Below are 21648 nucleotides of genomic sequence, written 5' to 3'. Positions count from 1 at the left end.
CCGCATCCGCAGCTCCCGCACAATCAAACTCACCCTCCCGTCCTGCCGGCCCCCAGCAAGGACCAGGCCCCCCAGACACACTGGACCAACAGGTACACACCCACCCACACACACACACACACACACACACACACACACACACACACACACACAGCCTCATGTCCATTTTCATCACTGTCCCCCTCTGACTATCTGTCATCTCCTCCTGTTTTTTTCCATCTCACCCTCCCTCCTCCATCTATCATCCATTTCATCCAGTCGCTCCATCCATCCTCTGCGCCCGTATTTCTCTGTCTCCATCATCTCTGCGCTCGCTCAGTCAAGGTCAGAGCGACTCATTAGGATGCTGCACATATCTGTCTCAGTTCTCCTCCTCCTCCTCCTCCTCCTCCTCCTCCTCCTCCTCCTCCTCTCCTCATCAAAGCCGTCCATTGCAGACTATAGTAATTGCACCCTGATGGTTCAGGTTTTTTGTTTCCTTTTTGTTTCCTCCAAACAATACATTTTCGACTCGCCAGTCTCCATCCATTACCCCGCTTATCCTTACAGGGTCATATGGGGGCTGGAGCCAATCCCAGCTGACATTGAACGAGAGGCAGGGTACACCCTATCGCAGGGCTATCGTATAGAAACAAACAACCAACCACATTCTCACCTACGGAAAATTTTGAGTCTCCAGTTAATGCAATAACCTGCATGTCTTTGGACCGTGGGAGGAAGTTCGAGTCCCCAAACAAAACCCCTATGCAGACATGTCGAGAACTTACAGATTATACAGAGGACGGCCTCGGCTGCCATCAGGTCCGAACCCAGAAGCCTCTTGCTGTGAGGCGACAGTGGTAATCACTCTACCACCGTGCCGCCCGTCTGTAAATCATTCTAAAACGAATTTCTTTCCTCACTCTTCTGATGCCCCAACTCATCTTAAGAAGCACCTTTAGGTTTAAAAGCTTGATTCTGTTGTCAGACATTAAACATTTATCTTGTCCTGTGGTGATGAACAGATCTGTAAACTTGTCACTTTGTCTGTACACTCTGGAAATGTGGATTTTTGCAATGAGCAAGCAACAGCGAGGGAGGTTCATATTTCATATTTTCTGTTCTCAAAAAACAGTCATTACTTCAAACATGGTTCTCAGCCTAATTGATGTTTCCGAGAGGGGAAGAGAAAGTTATTCCGCTCCCAGTACTCATCGGCTCAGATTACATTTACCACACTTAATAATGTCGTGCGGGACTTCATTAAAATTCACTCTGTGTTTATTATTTTCCAGCTTAATTAGTGCTTAATATCTTCTTGTCCTTGCAGACTGGCTCAATCGTTCCCCAAGCCCATTGATTCCAAGCCCCTGCTATCTCAGAGAGAAACCCCTCCATCGGGAACCCTGCAGCAGCGTGGGGATCGACGCCCGCTCAGCGAGCCTTTCGACTGGGCTGAGGCTCCTCACTACGACAACACAGGTTTCGATGCCGAGGAGTCTCCTCTGGACCCTTCGTCCGGGACAAGTCAGGGAAACCCTTCGCTGGGCTCCAAGCCCCGCAGCCAGTCGACACATGGGCGCCGCCCGCTCCTCAGGCAAGAGAGAATTGTAGGAGTTCCTCTGGAGCTGGACACCCAGACGCTGCCCTACCACAGCAACCAACGTCCCCCCCAAGACAATGACCCGCAATCCTCCGCACATTCCCAGAATCCTTGGCAGAATTGGACCCGAACTCCGAGCCCGCTGGAGGACAGGACCGCCTTTCCATCCAAGCTGGACCTGACACCCACCTCCAGCCCAAACCCCGACCGTAAGGATAGGTATGTGTTCATGTGAAAGACCTCATGACCCCAGGGTCTGCAGATTATTAGGTTTTCAATTATTATTGCAACATTTTAACCGGTTTTCAATGTAGGGAGGTTCCGTCTTCTCAGAGATATGTTACAACTCAGTGACACTGTTTTATCTGAGTCGTTAATCCTCCTTGTCCCTCCTTTTTGCTCCAAGGCTGGACCAAGGAGGAGGGGGTTTGCCTGGCAGCTGGACGTACCACGACAATCAGGGCGAGCAGAACAGGAAGGATCAGCTCAGCGTCAGCGGGGGCAACAAGGTGACGGTGGTGATGAGCAAAAGCTCGGACCGCCTGTCCCCCATGATGAAAGAGACGAGGTCCAAGTTCAAGAAGTCACAAAGCATTGATGAGATTGATATTGGCTCCTATAAGGTCTACAGGTAGGGTTGATTTCATGATTGCTTTTCTTCGCAGTAAGATGATCAAATATTTTGTCAGGTGAAAGTTGCAGCAGCTGAAGGGGATTTCTCTTCCTTGACTTTCTGCAGTATTCCCATGGACAGCTACAGTTCATCCATCGAGCAGCAGACCAGTTTGGACCGTCAGGATCTACCCGGGTCTATGGAGCAGACCAACATGTCCCGATCACAATCGGCCCCCATGTTAGATGATGAGCTGGGCTTCTCCGGACAAAACCAAAAACCTGCCATCCCACATAAAGCCTACCACTTCGACCAGAACTACAATCCCCAGGTTAGCAGCAGTAGACTTAAGAACGTAATAATAAACTTTACACTAGAGTTTACACTACTAGCTTGTAGCCTAGTAGCATAGTAACTTTACAAACAGTCTTCTTGTGAGTTAACATCAGTTGTTTTGAATCCTGACAACTTTGCATTCACTGGTAACCTTTCTCACCAACCAGGTGACCATGGACCGTCGGGTCCCTCCTCCCTTCCCCAACACACCGGATTACGTCAACCACGCATCCAAGGCCTTGGAGTACATAAACCAGCCAGGGAAGACGTTACCGAAGGAGCTGGTGAGCCCTCGGTATCGTGCGTATCCGCCGCTGGAGATGTTTTCTTTCCCCCAGTCGCCAATCAGCCCGGACGGACCGCCCAGCCAGCAGCAGCAGCCAATCCCAACGCAGCGCTCCAGGCCAGGGTTTCTGAGGAGAGCGGATTCGCTGGTGAGCTCCACAGAGCTCGCCTTGTTCCGCAGAGTCCATGAAGCCCAGCAGGAGGCGCTGCAGGAGGCTCAGTACAGACAGCAGGTAGGAGCTAGTGTGCGCTGCCAAATCATGCTCATTAGTATGTGTGTGTGTGTGTTACTCCGACCATTAAAAATGAGTAATGACATAGAGACATTTGTTATTAAAGTTGACTGTTACATCTGTCCACCACAAGCAGCCATGACTATTTTTCTATGTCAAACACGTCATTGCTGTTTTTTTTATATGGCTAAAAATATGACCTATATAACCTGACCCTTTTGTTTGTGTAAATTTCCAAAACATTTGAAATTGGTTCAGTAGATCGTCTCCTCCGGCAGCTGCGGCACAGCGGCTATGATGCTACAATGTTATCATATGTGGCGACTGTGACAGTGCATGAAATGTCCAAATGTCAAAAGTTCTCTTTTTCCCAGTGAAAGGCTCAAATTGTTATTCTGGTTCTTTGTTTAGAGTTTGGCACCATCACAGATGTCTGTTCTCTCCTCTCCTCAGGCGGACCCCCCTCTTTACAGTCGGGCTCTTGCCTACTCCAGCCCCATGGACCACTCGGCTCTCACCAACATGGTCGACAGCCAGGGCCAGATGATGCACAACAAGAGAAATGGTCGCTATGATGACGACTATCCCACCTACCAGGAGCAGAAGAAGCCCATGATTGGTTACCCGACAAAGAGCCTGACTCAGCGACGCCCCCTGTCTGCCAGGAGCTATAGCACTGAGACCTACGGAGCATCTCAGGTAGACTGATCGTATATATCTGTATCACAGGCTCTTTGCACTTGGGAGAAGTGTTTCCTTTATGTTAAATGTTAGCAGTGAACTTACAGTTAAACAATGAAGGAAAGGCTTGGGTGACTGGACTGTGGTACAAAGAATTTAACTTTGACAACCAGACACAGGGGTTTGTGTTCTAACAACAGAAAACTTTGGTTTCACTTAACCGCTATCTTTTCCTAGTCGCCTAAAATAAAATAAAAATGCTTTTTTGGGTCATTTTAAAGGGGGGTATAACTGTTGTAGAGGTACAGTACGAGGACCTAGTTCTACATAATGCATTTCCACTAATTACCCGGGCCCAGGTCTTTGTAGGAGCAGGCTAAGCTGTGTAGCACAGGTGCTCTTTGCTTCAGTCGTATCCCAGATCTCGAGGCAATCCCAAGTACATAAATAAGCTCTTTTGAGATGCAATGAATTTGCCCCAAGTTAAACTTTCCCAAAATAGTCACAGTGAGTTGATTAGATGAGCAAAGCACTTCATCTGGAACCTTTCAGCATGAAGGAGCAGAGCGCAAGAGGGACGCTAAGAGCTGCGAAAGTAACACTGAACACTTCTGACTGCGCTCTTATTCTTGCAGTCTCTGTGCTTGTCTGCCTGGTATCATCACGTTCCATTTATCCCTCACAACGCCTCAGGATGCTTAGACTTTCCAAAATGTCATGTTACTGGATGTAACAGCGGCTGCAGTGCTAGACGTTTGGCTCAGGGATGATAATGGCAGTTGTATAGTCCGTCAGTAAACCCACCGTGTTGGTCCAAATCCAACTATTGACTAATGACCTGCATATTACCTACATATTATTACCTTATTAAGTTGTTACGACGACCTGCCTTTGGCTGGGACACTGTGAGTGACCCGTTTCACACACAAATACACCCGATATAAAAATGTTACCCTCAGGCCCGTCCAGTGTCAGCTCGTCCCACCATGGCCGCCCTGCTGGAGAAGATGCCCCCTGACTACACCCTGGCAACTTGCCCCGAGAAACCACTAGACGACACCATCAAAGTTAGACCTGGGGTGCCACTGAAACCCGAAGACATCACCTCCAAGATGCCTGCAGACTGGAGGCAACAGCTACTCAGGCACATAGAGGCCAAGCGATTGGACAGGGTACGTCAGTGCACCGTACACTGAAAAGGGAGATGCACACACACACACACACACACATACAGCATTCAGAAGCCCTTCCTGTCTGTATCTGTGTAAGTCTGTGTTGTAAGGTTGATCAGACATGTGTCCGGCTGCATGTGTGTCGCTCTGTCAGCCTGAACTGCTGCACTCTCACTACTGTGGATATGTGCTGAAAAATCCACAAGTCACGAAAACACAATGCAACAATATGCATTGTGACAATAATTTGATCTTGTGCAGTGAATTTGAGATACATATAAAAGATGAGGATATTTTGCAGGGCAGCGTATGCATCAAGATTAAAAGAACAGTTTAACATTTTGGGAAATTACTTAAATACTTGTATGCGACATCATTCTAATGTTGTTATTTGGGATATGAAACTACAGGCAGCTGGACAACACCAACATAACCTGCTAGCCCCTTTTAAATCTCACTTATTATTGCACACTCTGTGTTTCTTAGTCAATATTTTTATACTTAAAGATTAAACAAACCAGATATTACCTGTATGTCTGCAGGTCTGTAAAAGTCTTCAAACTCAATTTCCTTTAAAAAGGCCTAGAAGATCCTTAATAGTCTTATATTTAATTTATTGTCTTTTGTCCAAAACCTGGAGTCATTAATGAAGAAATGCACCAAACTCTGTTTAGAATTCTTCCTATTTTAAAAGTTTCCAGCTGAATATTGAAGATAAATGTATTTTTTTATCTGATCTACAATTTGGCATTACTCTTGAATTTGCTGAGCGAGAACCGGCAAAGTTTTGGATTTTCTATGATAAGGCTAAAAAGTTGCTTTAGAATACCATAATAAACTGCTGTAATTATCAGTTTCCAGTGAAGGATTGGGCTTATTGTGTATTTAAATACCCACACACACACACTCTTGTTGGAATGAACTGATCCACCAGTTGTTGCTTGTATGACATGATGTTCTGTGTGTACTGTATCGACCACTAGCTAACATTTCTCTGTGCTTTCAGCAACTCTGCACTCTTGTTGTTGTTGTTGTTTTATCAATGTTACTCCTGTTTGTTTGTGTGTTTGTTTGTTCGTTTGTGGAGCTTCACAGTGTGTTGTCGCCACGCTGCAGCCCGCTGTGTTGGCTCCGCCTCCCCTCCCCTCCCCTCCCCCCCACCACATTCACCCATGTCATGTGATGTCGTCTTCTCCAATCAGAGTGGTGTCCTAAAGCACAACACGCTCACGCTGGGCATGCTCTGTCAGGGTCACAGCCAGGGGCGCAGCAGCACTTTGAACTTTAACCTTTACAATAACACTAAGCATGAGCCCCCTGCTGGCCGCTGGCTGCCACTGCCTCCTCCTCCGTCTGCTAACGCCGTGAGTATCCCTCTGAGAACACTGAACCCCTGGTACTGTCCTTATTACTGCTCACATAGGTAATTATAGAGACTAGCTGCCACTGACACCTCGTCACCCAGCTACAGCCACCACCAACTATTATTTAACTGTCTGCCATTACTGCTAGTATGACCCCGGTTATTACAACTACCGTCTCTATCGTCTCAACCTGCACGTATCAGCGAGTCTGATACAACTTTGGTGTTTAAGTCTCATTAGGCCTTCTGCACATGATTGATAGTGAAGAATGAAGAATGAAGAAATGTTACCAAAACAACTGAGATAGAAGCTAATTCATTCTGAAGGGCTCTTCTGTATAATCTCGACGCTTATGGAGCTGTTGGTTATGTCTGCACCATGCAGCTGGCTCACTTTTTATTGTTAACTGTATTGGTTCTTTTTTATTTCTCTACTATTTGCATTTTTGAACCGGGAAACATTTTAAAATCTCTGAAAAGTACTCATCACATCAACTTACACACACTCATAAAAGTCGGTCTCCCAAATAAACCTGATGTTTCTTATTATGATCCATGATTTATTTTCTGAGATCCACCCCCTGATCCAGATCAACACCAAAATGTAATGACGTCTTCCCTGACCTATACCGCATCCTTTAACCAGGTGTTGGGGCAATAGTGTTTCTCTACGTGCTTACAAACAAACATACAAACCAACCAAACCCTAATGTTGCTAATGTTCACTCAACCAGGCCTGAAACTTTGGCAGCGAAATGTAAATACTTGAATTAAATGACTGAAGTTAAATATTCATTTTCACAGATCAGGTCACCCTGTCTCTCTGCCTGTGTCCCTCTCTCTTTCACAGACCCCCTCTCAGCAAGCCGCCATGCTGGATAATGACCAGGAGGGGGTGTCAGGGAGCAACCAGTGGGCTCCTTACTCACTTGGCAGGAGAGACGTCCCCCCCGACAACCTCATGAAAAAGGTGAACGGCTGGATCTTGGGGTTTGTTGGGAGGGAATGAAGATATTTAAAATTTCATTAAAATGCAACTAAAGGTGGATGTGGGCATGTCCCTTCTCCCTCCCCAGAGCGCCCACTCCCACAACACGTCCCACCAATCACACAACACCATGATCGTAACTTCCTCTTCCTCCTCCTCCTCCACCACGCCTCACCGCGTGGTCGGGCCGCAGGGTTACGACGGGATGATGAGTAAGGGAAACCAGTACCAACCAGGGATGCCCCTGTCAGTGGTTCCCTCTGGGGGGCCTGGGCAGTACCAAGGCAACATGTCTCAAGGTAAATGTTAAACAATATGTTTATGTGCACATGTTGTGATGTAGAAGATTGAATTTTGAGGGGTTTTGGGGATTTGAACCGAGGGTCATTAAACATTATCATCCCAAGCATCACCGTTAGCATTTATTAGCTGTTCCCTGGTGTCCTGTCTAATCTGAAAATGTTTGGTACTAATGGTGGAGCCGCAATGATTAGTCGATGGATCCATTAGAAATAAGCAGCAATTACTTTGAAACTTTTGAAGGTGAAAAAGTCAAACACATCCAGTTTATCGATGTTGAGGATTTGCAGTCTTTTGTCGAGTAGCCTCGGGCTTCAGGAAACTGTTACACACATTTTTCACTGTTTACTGGCTTTTTATAGACAAAATTATCCATTGATTCAAATATAAAACATAAACCAATGATAATAATCTGTGGTTTAAGCTGTAACATACACTTTATTTTGCTTATTCTCTTAAATTCCCGTTTAATGTCATATGGAGTCAGATTCTACCTCAGTCTCACTCTTTCTCTTCGTCCAGGCCTCCCCTCCCCTGGTCAGTCATACTCCAGCAGCGGCCTGCCCATGGCCCTGTCCCCGTCCGGGAACCAGCCCCAGTACAACCCCCACTCCTCCCACAGCTCCCATCAGTCCTCCTTGCCCGCCACAAACCCCCAGTACCACGGCAACCAGGGCATGGTCCACAGCAACCAGGGCATGGTCCACAGCAACCAGGGCATGGTCCACAGCAACCAGGGCATGGTCCACAGCAACCAGGGCATGGTCCATAGCAACCAGGTCATCATGTCCACCCACACCAACCCGCGGCCTCAGAGCGCTCGCTGCCTGTTGCAGACTAAAGGGCAGAAGAGCACGGATGGTTTCCAGGAACAGGTATCTGTCTGTCCCTCTGTCTGTCTGTCTTTCTGTCTGTCTGTCACTCTGTCTGTCTGTCCCTCCATCTGTCTGTCTGTCCCTCCATCTGTCTGGCTGTCTGTCCCTCTGTCTGCAAACACTATCGTTGAGGTCTGATTGAAAATGGGGCTGTGCTCTAATGACGGCTAAATATATATTAAGTAACTGGGTTAGAAAGGACATTAGAATTGAGGATGTGGGTCCATTCAATAACACTGCAAAGTAAGATGTCACATTAACACACCTCCACCAAAGCTCAACATGATGATGGTAATAAAGCAGAATACTTTGATAAAGTCTGCTGGTCCTCTCTACGGAGGCCGCCATGTTTTTTACAGTGGCCCAAACTGGACAAACTAAACACCTTTTGAGTTTTTATGACAACTGAAGCGACCACAGGTTCTCTCTCATGTTTGGAAGGGGAGGGTGAGGGGAAGGAGTATTCAGCTGCAACATGCAACTTCACCACTAGATGTCACTAAATCCTACACACTGAACCTTTAACTACAAGCGTTTGATAACGACATCTGAAAAATCAATAAAAAAAATATATATATGCATCTGCAGACATATCAGTGTCGGCATTGGCCATTTAAATCCATGTTGGTCAGGCTCCAGTTATCAGATTAGATTATGAGGTTGAGATGATCTCAGATGTCGTCTATGAAATAAATACGACTAAAAGAGACAAAATAAAACACAGTAGCAGCAGCAGTTGCTTTCAACAGTGAAACAAAGAGGTTTAGAAAAAGACATGGAGATGTAGTTCTAACTCAGCTTTACAGATGAAGAGCACTGCACCAGTTACGGTGGGAACATGAAGTCACCACATGAATCTTTATTGACAAACTTTATTCCAAACAGAAAATCTCTGACATGGATATTTGCGGCTCCCTTGTTGTTGCCATAGAACTGACAACCTCCAGTTTAGCTTCCTGAACGTGTCACACATCACATTAAAATGTTCCTCCACTGTTGCACATGTTGTTTATCTCTTCCGTGCTTTGTTCTAATCTGTGTATTTCACTTTGAGTCGTCTTCCTTCTCTTCTCTCCTCGTCTCTTCCTTTCTTTCCTTCTTCTAGATGTGTGTGAGAATAGAGAAGAACCCTGGTCTTGGTTTCAGTATCTCTGGTGGCATCAGTGGCCAGGGGAACCCCTTCAAGCCCTCCGACATGGTACGACCCGACCCGGCCCGGCCTCCCGCCAGCCAATCACATCCTCCCCGCCGGCTTTCCCTCAGTGTTGCCATGGAAACTGCTGCTCGTTACCGCAGTGTTTCGTCTCCCTCTGTTGTGTCTGTCAATCCGCGGGGCAGCAGTTGACTTGGTTAACTTTGCTTTTTACGATAAACAAAAGTTGAACTGACTTATAGACTCTGATTTCTCGTACATTTGTAAAATACAACACAACTAAACACTTTTGAAACACTATAAAAACCTTTGACAGCATCAGAAGAGAGGATGGAATAAGTCAAACGTGATATAAAAGCACCTGTTTGATCCTCAACGACACATTTATGCATCTGCACATGACGCACGGGGTAATTTGATATGTTTATTTCATCCTCACAGCCTCCTCGAGGTCTCTAGAAAAGAAGGAAAACTTAAATAGTTGAATATTTTCCTATAGATTCTTGCTCACGTGCAGGCGTAACGTCTCAAGCCGGGCCTGACACTTTTTCATCATCTCTACCTGTGCAGCGTGTGGCTGCTGTCCGTCACTGCGTGTCCATGTGTTGGGGTTGCACATCCCTCAGGCCTCCTGCACATGGCAGCTCGGCCTAGAAACATGCTGCTGTGCTCTACAGTGTAAAGGAGCGAGGCTGCACACGGGGCTATTTTAGGAAGGCTGCTCGGTTCTGGGACACCGTGGGTGATTGTTCTTTTTTAGATGCAGCGCAAGACTTTGATCTCGGGATGGGAAGTATGACAGATTTTCACCGACTTGCTCTGACTTCAGATGTCGAGCAGCTGAGTAGCTGACGAGACGGCCGGTCTAAAAATAGAAGAAGCCTACAGGAGTTTGTCTTAACGTCCCGCGTGAGGAACGGTGAATTAATTTAAGTCGTGGGCGTGAGGCGATGCTATAGAAAGTGTCAGATCATCGTTTAACTTTAATCTGGAGAACACGACCGTAGTGACTCAGTTGCTGACTCGAACGGTTCATTAAATCTTTCCTGTCTCCCCTCGAATCCATAAAGTTCCCACCTGCCGCTGCAGTTTGTCCATTATTAATGTCACACCGGCAGCAAGTGGAGTCGATGCACACGAGCAGGTTCTCAAGTGATCCTGCTAAATATTTTCTTAAATAATTACGTCACTTTTCTTCGCCGTCTTTACGATAGCGTAAAAAAACAGGGATGGTGAGTCAGCTGCTGAGCCTCTGGGTATCTGCAGTGATGTCAGCTAATGTGGATTTTCCACAAAGTACGATATCACAGTGGATATTTGACTTTCAAACTTGACAAGATACTAGAAATCGTCCTTTGTCCTTGCACCAGTTCACCTTGTGTCTGCTCTGTAGTTCTCCCAGTCTGGACGTAGTAGTGAGGTCATCGAAGCGTTCTCTCAAGTCTTATCAAGGAGCTGATTCGTCAGCACTTTTAACTCAAATAGATGCTGATGCCTTTGATTGTGGTTTGATTGTCAGACTCACGAGAACTCATTTCGTTTTCACTGAGGCGCTTGTGACTATTTTAGTTTCAGTGGACGTTCATATCCAGGCTGAAGATCACACACACACACACATTGTTCTAATGTTATTTTAATGTGATAAATGGCAGACACAAGACTCAAAGCTTAAAATTGGATCAAAACAGATTGACTGATACATTTTACACACACATTTGTGGTTGTGACCTCGAGAGCCGAGCACAGCTGTTCAACAGGATTGTGTCTCCGCCTTGTGGCCGGCGTTGTTGCTTGCACCCATCCTCTGATTTATCTCAGGAAAATACTTGTTCCCAGATAATTAACGACTGATGTATTTGTAAAACACTTGATTTAAAATTAATGTTGGATCTATGGAGGATCACGAGTGTCACATAAATGGTAATAAAGCATTTTATTAATTAATGATAAATTGTACAATGAAAATAAGAATTGATAAGTGTGTTAATTTTTAAATAAATAGACAAAAGATTATTTGATATTTGAGGCGCTGATATTTTGGGGAATCGTTTATAGATGCATATTACAATTGTTATTAATGAATAAGATTCTTCTTATTACCATCTCTGTTACACTTGTGGCCCATGAAGCAGAATCATCTGCAAATTGAAATGTCTGATTGAATTGGAGAACCTGTTATATCTTTCATAATTTTCATGTTTTTCTTGTTTTCTTACGGAAAATTTTGCCTTTTGTGTTGGTTTTGCCACTAAATTCTTCTTTTGAAATGAATGGAAATAGCCTGAATTTGTATCTACAAAAAGACAATATTTTAGCGTTACAACATCTGTAATTGTAGCTCACATCATCCTTGGTATTCTATTTTATTTTATTTCAAACAACAAACTGATTTGGCTTTTATCCTCAACCTAAAGATCTGATGTCTTTTTCATAATCTAACACAAAAACTAAATGAGTTTAATTGAAGTTTTACCAAACAAATGACTCAGAACAGAGTTTCTGTGCCACATTATGTCTGACAGTTTCAAAAACTTCCCCAATGAGAGACCCATTGTAAAAACCAGAGCCAGAAGTCATTATCAGGTTGCATCTTATATGTTTGACCTGAATGACGAGCTGTGACACTCAGGGTCTGACAGCGACTGACGGAGGAGGGAGACCCCGGGCTTTGATGGATTCACTCAGTTTAGGACCAGAAGTCAGAGTTTGAAGGAGCAGAACATGGATTGAAAGTTTGAAAATCTGATTTTCTGCTCCTGGATAGTAAATCCAACGCTGTCTTTGCACACCGAGCTGCTGTCGATAACAAACCCACTTATCAACTGTCAATGTTTGGAGACAAGTGTGTGTACGTGTTATCGCTGAGCTGCAAAAACTTCATCCTCAGTATTGTCCTTTTTTTACTTTTTACTCATAAACTAATATTGTCTGCACTTGTGTAAAAAGATTCTGTGCTTGCGATCAAAATGAGTCAAACAATACTCTGAGGAATTCATCATTTATTTATATAATGCATATAAATGAATGTTGAAGTTTCTGCAGGAGGCTGCCGCTCCGTGTGCAACAGCTTTGACAATCTGTAAATGTTTGGTTGTTGTGACTAACGCTGCTCAGGTTGTAGCTGCTAACAAACTCATCTGTGACGTACAGTGAGCTCCATATGTGAGCGACAGGTCTGAAAGGATGAAGTAATAAACTGGCCACTTCCAAACTACAATCACTGAAGTCCCGGTTTTATACATAAATTGGATTTATCCGCCACTTTGTGCACTAAATTAATATTCATGGCCACTTCATCAGAAGTATTTTGCTTGTGTACTTGTATGAGGCTCACTGTATAAAAACGCTTTATACCGTGAACAATAACTCGACTAATTCTTCTAACACGTGCACTTCTCTGACGTGTGTGTGTGTGTGTGTGTGTGTTTTCCTGTTCTCACTCCTGTAGTATGTAGGTGCTGCTGCACTGTCACTGCATCACATCATTCTTGGCTAACCGCCACATATATCTGTTTAACTCACTATTGTGTCTTCAACACGTGCACAACACTGTTGACACATGTTGAGTCGACACGGCTGCATTGTCTCACACTCTCTGTGTCCCAAAAAAAAACATCTTTCAGCTCCCGGTGAAAAGATGTTGGTGTTTTTACAATCTCTGCCTTGGGTTATCGAGGGAAAAACAAAAAAACAAAAAGAATAGGGGGGGGATGAAATATCTTCTGGCCTCCCTGCGACCTACTTCTTTCCCCTTTAGTCAGAACTCATCCAACAGCAATTCCTATTCCCCTTTACTGTATTTATCTATTTTTCTCTCTTTCTAACCTCATGTCTACATAAAAAAAGTCCTTATCTCTACTTAAAGAGCTGATAAAATGTCTTTTTTGGAGGAATTTAATAGTCAATTTTAAGAGAGATGCAAATAACAAGTAAACCCAAGTACCTTAAATGGCAAAAAAAATTGTTATTATGAATTTCTGGCAATTTTATTTGCAACATTTGCATGCCTCTCCAAATTTTTGGGGGCAGAAATGTGATTTTTTATTTTGTGGGGGGGTGGGTGGCTACTGAGCTGAGAATGAGAAAGGCAAAGATTCTAAACCATCGTGTCCCTGTGTCGTCCTAACGGTGTATCATTTTGACTTATAGGGTATCTTTGTTACTAGGGTACAGCATGACGGGCCCGCCACCTCCGCCCTGCAGCCTGGAGACAAGATACTGCAGGTAACGGCCACAGCACAAAAAAAAAGCCACACCCTGCCCTCCATCCACCCCCTGACCTCCATCCATCCCCCTGACCTCCCAGCCTTTCCCTTCTCTTACAAACATGGAGGCAGAGCATAAAGCAGGACAACACAAGTCAACGTGCACTTCACCTGGTTCAGTTAGCTTAGCGTTCTCATACGTAGGCTCTTCAACAGAAGCCCACTGTCACTGATTAGCTGCCTCACTTTTAATGGTTAATGGTTTTAATGGTATTTTCCTGTCTGTATATTCTGCCTGCGTGTTCGTACCTGTCACTTCATGAAATCTGGCATGGCCCCCACATCCTCTCTATCACTCGTCATTTATTAGTGACCACCAATAAAGAGGACTTTTGACTCGTAGGTTTACAGGTTCATTTTAGTTAAGGGTAAAAAATGTCGTGAGATATCAGGGTAGAACTTAAAGGTTCAGTGTGTAGAATTTAGTGACATCTAGTGGTGAAGAAACTTGAGCATCACAGCACAAACTGCGGCAAACAACTTTATTTTTTACATTTAAAGATGATCATTCGCTGTGTTTTCCCCTAAAAGTATTAATACTAAGTGTAAAAATGACTCTATAGTGCTCTATATAAAAGACCCTATGCCCATGTTTAGAATTCTTCATATTGTAAAAGTTTCCAGCTGAATATTGGAGATACGTTTTTAATTAGGTCTTCTTAACCGATCCTACCCGCTCAGCAAAGTAACAAAGAGCAAGAACAGACTTTCAGGATGAGGAGTGGGAATAAAACAGGGACCAGTCTCCATGTTCACATCATGAACCATCAAACTCATTCTAAGCTGCTTTTTTGAGGTGAAATGTTGCTTTAAAAGTCTGAGATTTGTCAGACAACTAGATTTTTGTCAATTATAAGTTGCCAAGACACAAATTATCATGTTGATGCTGAAATCTTTTTTAAGCCCTGAGGGAAAATTCACTTCCTGGGGGCAACCACACAGTAGCTACGTGATGATTTCTGGCAAATCAAAATAAATCAAGTCCATTTTACATTGTATTGATATTCACTGCAGCTGTATGATTGCGAGCAGACCCCTCCCTCTCATGTGCCCCCCGTCATCTTCTCTCCACAGATGTACAGTTTAGCTGGATGAACTCATCTAAAAGCCCTTTTTTGTCTTTACCCCTTCTCTCTCTACAGCATGACTGTGTAGCTCCTCCTCTTCTCTCTCTTTTCCCCAACAGTGATGTGTTACTGAGATAATGATGGCAGGGACCCTCCATCCCTCCACAAACCCACTCACACATACAGTACACATGTGTATGGAAATACTGCAGCACACACACGCACACACACACACACACACACACATGCTTTTGACTGTGCTGCGTGTTTGCCTTGCAGGCTAACGGACATAGTTTTTTACACATGGAGCATGAGACAGCCGTCTCTCTGCTGAAGAGTTTCCAGCGGACGGTGGACTTGGTGGTTCTGAGAGACAGCAGCATGTGCTAAAAAGTAGTTTTATAACAAACAAACAAAAAACAAACACAACAACAACGCTTCTTTTCCCTGCTCGTCGACCATCCCACCGCCACCGCCACCGGTCCTCCGCTGGGGGCTTGTGGACCTGACAAATGAGCCGCCTTTTTTACCTTTTTAAGGGAACACACAGACATTAATTTGCCTATTGCTGGACCAAAGGCGAATACTTAGTGCCAAATGTACCATAGGAAACATATCGGCTCTTCTGGCTACTGACGGTCAGGGACCTGATCGACGGGTGGACGGACCACACCAGGACTCTAACCGTTGGAGTCCCACAGGGCTGCTGCAGTTTGGATTTTGTGGTTGGTTTAGTTCATTAGACACCTGATTGAATTGAGTATTTTGTTTTCGTTTCTTCGGTTTGGATTCTGTTTTACACTATCTCTGCTTTTCCCCACTGATTCTTTTACTTTGCTGTTCACGCTGGATTTTGTCTTTCTTTTTGTTTCCTGTAGCACATGATTCACTTTCCATGAACCTCACTGTTCTTCTTTGTTCTTCCTTTTTTTTCGCTGCTACTTTGTTCCTCTGTTCTTTTTGCCTTCTGGTGTTTCATTCTTTGATTCTTTGTCTCTTCAGTTCTGCTCTGCCAGTGTTTTTCGCCTCCAGAAATGTACAGAAATGGAAAAACTTAAGACTTCATGCCTTGTGTACATATGTAGAGCTGTAGCTTTCTAGAGCTGCACTCTCCTTGGGGCCTGGACAGACAGCTCTAACACTTTATGATTAATTATACTTATTGTTAATAAACCACACTCTGAATTCTCTCTTACCAACATACAGGGATAATTTCTCCAAATGGACGATTTTTCTAAATTAAACCAGTGATTTATTTCAATTTAGAAAAAGAAAACATTTTCCCTCGTCCATCACGGCTACTTGTGTTCGTTTGTTGTTTCTTTTTTCAAACTGTTGCTTGCACAGCTTTGCTGAAAAGAGCTAAAGCAATATTTCTGAGGCTCGGCCCATGAAGCTTTTCAGCAGAGCCCAACTTGTCCTGCAGTGCCATCTATCGAGCAAGTCATGCTAATGTTTACACACACACACACACACACACACACACACTGCCATGCACATGGGCTAGCAGGCGGACACACACATGTGCCCCCCGTGTACGGCACATGTTTCAACTGTGTGATCCGTGCACTGTTGCATAGTGAAGCCCTGTCTATGTTCGAGCCTGATTTCAGGAGTGAAATGCTATTTTAAAACCACTCACACACATGTGAACACACACTGTAACATTATTCAAGTCCGTGCCATATTTTGAGCTCCTGTTTTCTAGCGTTGTCACAGCAACGTCACTTCTCTAGCTGTTTGAGTTGTATGATGGTCACAGCATGCTTTCCCATCATCGGTCTGTCAGCTTCTAGACTTTTTCTAGCTTCTAGAGTTCCAGTGAGACAGGTATTTTAAAGTTGGTGCCATACAGAGCCTGACTCTGAGCCTCCCTGGTTGAATTTACACAGAAACACACTAGAGCTTTACCTCCCTGTGGCCCGGATCTGATCTGAAAACCATAAGAGGGGGGAAATTGTTATTTAACAGTTTGGGCTCACGATAAATCTACGTGCCAGCAATTATCTGCTCTGCTGAAGTGACCTCTGACCTCCCTGTGGAAAGAAATGGAGAAAAGACTGAAGAATCAGGGTGTCAGGCTTGTGATATACTTGCTGTTTAACCACACGTACACAACTGGCTGCATCGTGAACATTATTCACCTTCTTGCTTAGGTACCATGCATGTGACTGGAGGATTCCAGTAGAGGGAACATCACAGAACTCACGTACCGATCTTTGCAATTTACGCGTGGTAAACATAAACAAAGATGGCGACATTTGGCCAATCAAAACGCCAAGATTGCGGATTCATAGGTGTATGTCAGATCCCTAAATCAGACACGTCGGGAAAACGGCAAGTTTACTTCTCTTCTCTGTCGCTGATGATGTGCCCATTGACCCTGGCACCGCCCCGACCCATTATGTTTGTATTGCATCTTGCGTGCGCGTCACCTTCACCTGAGGACATGTAACCTACAACCTGCACACCAAACGGACACAGGATACACGGAGCAGCCATCTTGCGTACGCACACGTGAAGTTAACAGCAAGTATATTCTGACCCTATGTGTGGGAGAATCTGCAATGAATCAGATTTTCCCTTTTTAGACAATCTGGGGAAAAGATATGATCTGTGTCACAAAGGCTTTTGGCTACACTTGAATTTTTCTGTGCAGCTGTTTTAAACTGAGGAAATACAAACTGACAGATTTGCCAATTTTGTTACTGAATGCTCAAAATTACCTGTGACTCGGGTCGGATTACGCTTGAAGCTTGACATTAAGTAGAGCAGGGGGGGGGGAAATGATCCAGACTCCAATCCAGATGTGGACACTTGTGCTGTCCGAGAAGTTTCTGGCCAAAGTTGGAGTCGTTGAAATGTGATCAAATCCAGCCTTGATTCTCACGTTTAGTCGAGACACGACGGAAGTAACGACAGACAAAGAGCATTTTTCTGTCTTCATGTAAACGCAGCACATGTTCTAATGTTTCATCCGGAGCAAAGCAACATCCTGACATCCACTGACCTTTGCTTGACATGACGGCGTCATCCTGTGGCCATTTTGTGTCGACCTTCCCGATAAGCATTAGTTAATTCAACGTGAGGGGACACAAAATGGCACAGGCGGGTCGCGTGGTTGAGTTTAACCACCGGAACCCACCCAACAACTATTTAGAGTTTGAAATATCAAAGATATTGTGATGCGAACAGAGTAAAAAAAGGTTTGATAATATAATTATTTTTTACTACATGTTTCAGGTAATTCTTTCTAAATATATTGATATACCTTAGCTTTGCTCAAAAATTGTGATATTTTATAATGACACTTATAACAAAGTTATGGATGGAAGTACGCACAGTATGACTCGGAGACCTACACATGTACTATCCAAACCTGTATAAAATGTATTTCTACTGTAATTGTGAATTTGTGTTATACAAATATATATTATATATATAAATATATAAATATATGTATATGACTATAAAAACAGTCATTCTTTTCTATGTGTTTAAAACTACATAAGAGCTGGACAAATGCTGAGGACGGTGTCACTGTACATAGCTGTGAATGAAATTTAAAATGACTCATATTGATTGTGAATGTACTCATGCTTTCTGCAGTACCTACACCTACCCAACTTGAATGCTGCTTCTTCTGTTGTGTGACAAAAAAAAAAGTACTTTGACCTCCGAGGAGAGAGAGAGAACCGCTGTGGAGTTGTAAGTCGGAAAACAAACCTTAGTGGCGATTTTAAACAGAACTATTTATTTCTTTGTTTATTTGCACATGCAAGTTGAAAATCCTTCCAGTTTTAAGTTTGAGTATTAATGCGGAGAAATGTAATTGCTGAAGTATATATAATATATATCATGTGTTTAGAATGCATTTTGCAGACGCTATCTGTACATACTATTTAAGATACAGTTTTTACAAAAAATAATATATGTATAAAATTGAAAAAATGCTGTGCAGCGATTACACTGGAGCCATTTTGGGCTTTGGGACGTACCATTTTTTCAGTATATAAGAAGTGTTTTGAATAATGTACTAAAGTCTCTATTGTACAAATAATAAAAATGTCACTATTGGTAATCTGGGTTCCCTCTAATGCTCTGAGCTTTGTCTTTGGATTGATGAGGGGGGGTTATCTCTTTCCTTATTCCAGTGAGGTTATCAAACAAATCCATGTGTGGATCGGCACCAAATTTGAATGGGTTCTTCCCCAACCCGAACCACATCCTTCCACCAAATTCTATGGAAATCCATCCTGTAGCTGGAGCATTATCCTGCTAATTAACAGACAAACCAATGCAGACGATAACATAACCTCCTTGGCTGAGGTGGAACGTGTGAGGGGAGGAAGGTGGAAGAGAAAAGAAGAAAGGAAGCGGTGACGAGGAAAGAAAAGTGAAAGTTATGATATAAGTGCAAAGGAGGAAACGAGAAATTATACAAATCAAGAGAAAACAAGAAAAACGGGAGGAGGGAAAATATAAGAAATAGACTAAGAGGAAGTAAGGATGGACCGAGGAGTGGAAACCGTAAAAAGGAATAAAGATGGATGGAGGGATGGAGGGATGGATGATAGATAGACTGATTGATGGATTGATTATTCTTCCCAGAAGGGAAATGACAGTGTTCCAGCAGTAATTTAAAAAAGAGGGATTAGAGAGGGATGAACAAGAAAAGGAAGAAAGAAAAATAATGAAAGAGAGAATGGGATAAGTCGATATATGGATAAAGAGGAGAGGTAGAGAGAAAGAGATGTAGTAATGAAAGGAAAGAGGAGAAAGGACAGAGGTTGAGTGCAGCAGATCTGGAGGAGATTTCAGTTCTGTGGATTAAACTCCGCGGCACCGCTCTTCATCTCTGCAGATTGGCCTTTTGTCTCCGTCCATTAGTCTAACAGCCTGACTCTTCTTCATCCCTCTCTATCCGTCCATCCCATCTATTCTTGACACTTATCCGAGCTGCGGATCACAGAGGGACGGCTCACAGAGGGAGTTCGTCACTAACACAGTTTCTTATTAAGGTAGAAGCTTCTATGTCTGGTGAGTATTATGTATAAAAACCATACTGGATTTTACAGCCAGCACATGCGACTGAAAACATGGATCATTTATTGATCAGTGATAATCACACGAGGACATTTGCTGTGAAAATGAACTGGAGGTTGTTCATGTTTGTGTGTAAAGTCCTAAACCAGTAAACAATATCCACATAGAGACTGACTTCTGAACTTCTTGACACTTTCTATACTTTATTTATTCCTTGATTCCAATAATGCTCATTAATTACAGGGAATTAAATTATTATTCCATGTTATGACCATTTCAGTATTACCATTTGAATACTTATTATAATAATATAATATTATATATTATGGAACTAACACTCTGACCTCTGTAGAGATTCATTCAATTACTATTATCCACTGGATAAATATGAGGGGGCTTGAGAGGATTATTTGCAAAGTAATAAGAAAAGTTTTCATAAAAAGTTCTTTTATACAAATCTAAAGAATTATTTTAAATTTTACTTTTGACTTTTGTCCTGTAATTGTGCAAAATTACATTAAATTCAAAGCGGAAGACTTTGACACTGGAAGTATGTATGAGGGAGAGTAAAATGGAAGTATACTAAAGTAAAGTACAAGTACTACAGTACAGTACTTAACTCCACTACATTTCTATGACAGCCATGTTTTGTAGATACAAATTTTACAAACAAAACTCTTTTAGAATATCTAGCATTGTTAGATTAAACTCAGCAGTGTACACATGAGTTAAGGTTTCTCATCAGGTAGCTCCAACATTAAAAGTCTGGTGACACTTTAATGCAGAAATATCTAATAAGCCTGTGATATTCACATAAGCACTTTAATGCTGCAGGGGAAGGGTTTTGTTATGTTTTGCAGGACTTTGACTTATAATTGAAGATGTGTTTGATGCTATGTTCTAAAGGATGTGAGTACCTCTCCCACCTCTAACCTCTGCAGTATGAAACACCTCTGCATTACTGAATAAGAGCCTGTTTAACTGAATCAATGACAGGTATCATTAACTCCATTTCCCTCCTTGTCTGTCTTGTACCATTCCCCACTGTTCTCCTGGCAGCAGCGGCGCCTGCACAACAACTCTGGTTTCTGTGGTGCAGGCCGACAATTAACAATAGAGGGTAACCGTACACACACACACACACACACACACACACACACACACACACACACACACACACACACACACACACACACACACACACACACACACACACACACACACACACACATTGACGAAAGTAGAATGATGTCCTTTTGTTCCTTCTCCTCTTTACTCCGGCTTTTACACACTGGTCTGAACAAAACGATACTTCTGTCTGCCGACTGACCAACCCACTTACACAACCATGCATACATTTGCCCCCACGCTGACTCATACATTATGCTGGCATTAGTGTGTGTGTGTCTGTGTGTGTGTGTGTGTGTGGGTGTGTGTTAGCGTGGGTGTTAGAGACACAGAGTGAGAGTTTTTGTGCGCCCACCAAAGTGATCAATAAGCCCTTGTGACCTGATCAATAACAATACCAGGGACTGAGTCCATGACCTGCATTCAGCTGCTTCCTGCATGTGTATGTGTGTGTGGTGAGTGTGTATATGTGTGTGGTGGGCATGTGTGCGTGTGTGTGTATGCAGATGAAGTGTCCCTACAATTGATCCACTGTGCACAGACGGAGACATACAGTGTATT

General features: G+C 43.4%; 1 protein-coding gene across 10 annotated transcripts in view; it reads left to right on the top strand.

The window, feature by feature from the left end:
- lrrc7 (leucine rich repeat containing 7) overlaps positions 1–18994 on the top strand; it is a 60528-nt gene extending 41534 nt beyond the window's left edge. For 2 of the 10 annotated variants that reach the window (XM_035177566.2, XM_035177565.2), the window contains 14 exons: positions 1–92; positions 1310–1801; positions 1989–2213; positions 2322–2526; positions 2699–3049; positions 3503–3748; positions 4690–4902; positions 6105–6266; positions 7116–7235; positions 7342–7552; positions 8076–8428; positions 9534–9626; positions 13731–13805; positions 15193–18994. The exon at positions 1–92 is cut by the window's left edge and continues 209 nt beyond it. In XM_035177566.2, the coding sequence (XP_035033457.2) occupies positions 1–92; positions 1310–1801; positions 1989–2213; positions 2322–2526; positions 2699–3049; positions 3503–3748; positions 4690–4902; positions 6105–6266; positions 7116–7235; positions 7342–7552; positions 8076–8428; positions 9534–9626; positions 13731–13805; positions 15193–15303 (2949 nt within the window). In that variant the 3' untranslated portion in view covers positions 15304–18994. Of the gene's footprint in view, positions 93–1309; positions 1802–1988; positions 2214–2321; positions 2527–2698; positions 3050–3502; positions 3749–4689; positions 4903–6104; positions 6267–7115; positions 7236–7341; positions 7553–8075; positions 8429–9533; positions 13806–14988 lie in introns of all 10 variants that reach the window. The other 8 variants (XM_035177573.2, XM_047343300.1, XM_047343299.1 and 5 more) reach the window with 7 other exon arrangements.
- Positions 18995–21648: the final 2654 nt, after the last annotated feature.

The sequence above is a fragment of the Hippoglossus stenolepis genome, chromosome 14, assembly GCF_022539355.2.
Source record: "Hippoglossus stenolepis isolate QCI-W04-F060 chromosome 14, HSTE1.2, whole genome shotgun sequence".
Taxonomy (NCBI): Eukaryota; Metazoa; Chordata; class Actinopteri; order Pleuronectiformes; family Pleuronectidae; genus Hippoglossus; species Hippoglossus stenolepis.
This window is presented reverse-complemented; position numbering and strand designations above follow the sequence as displayed.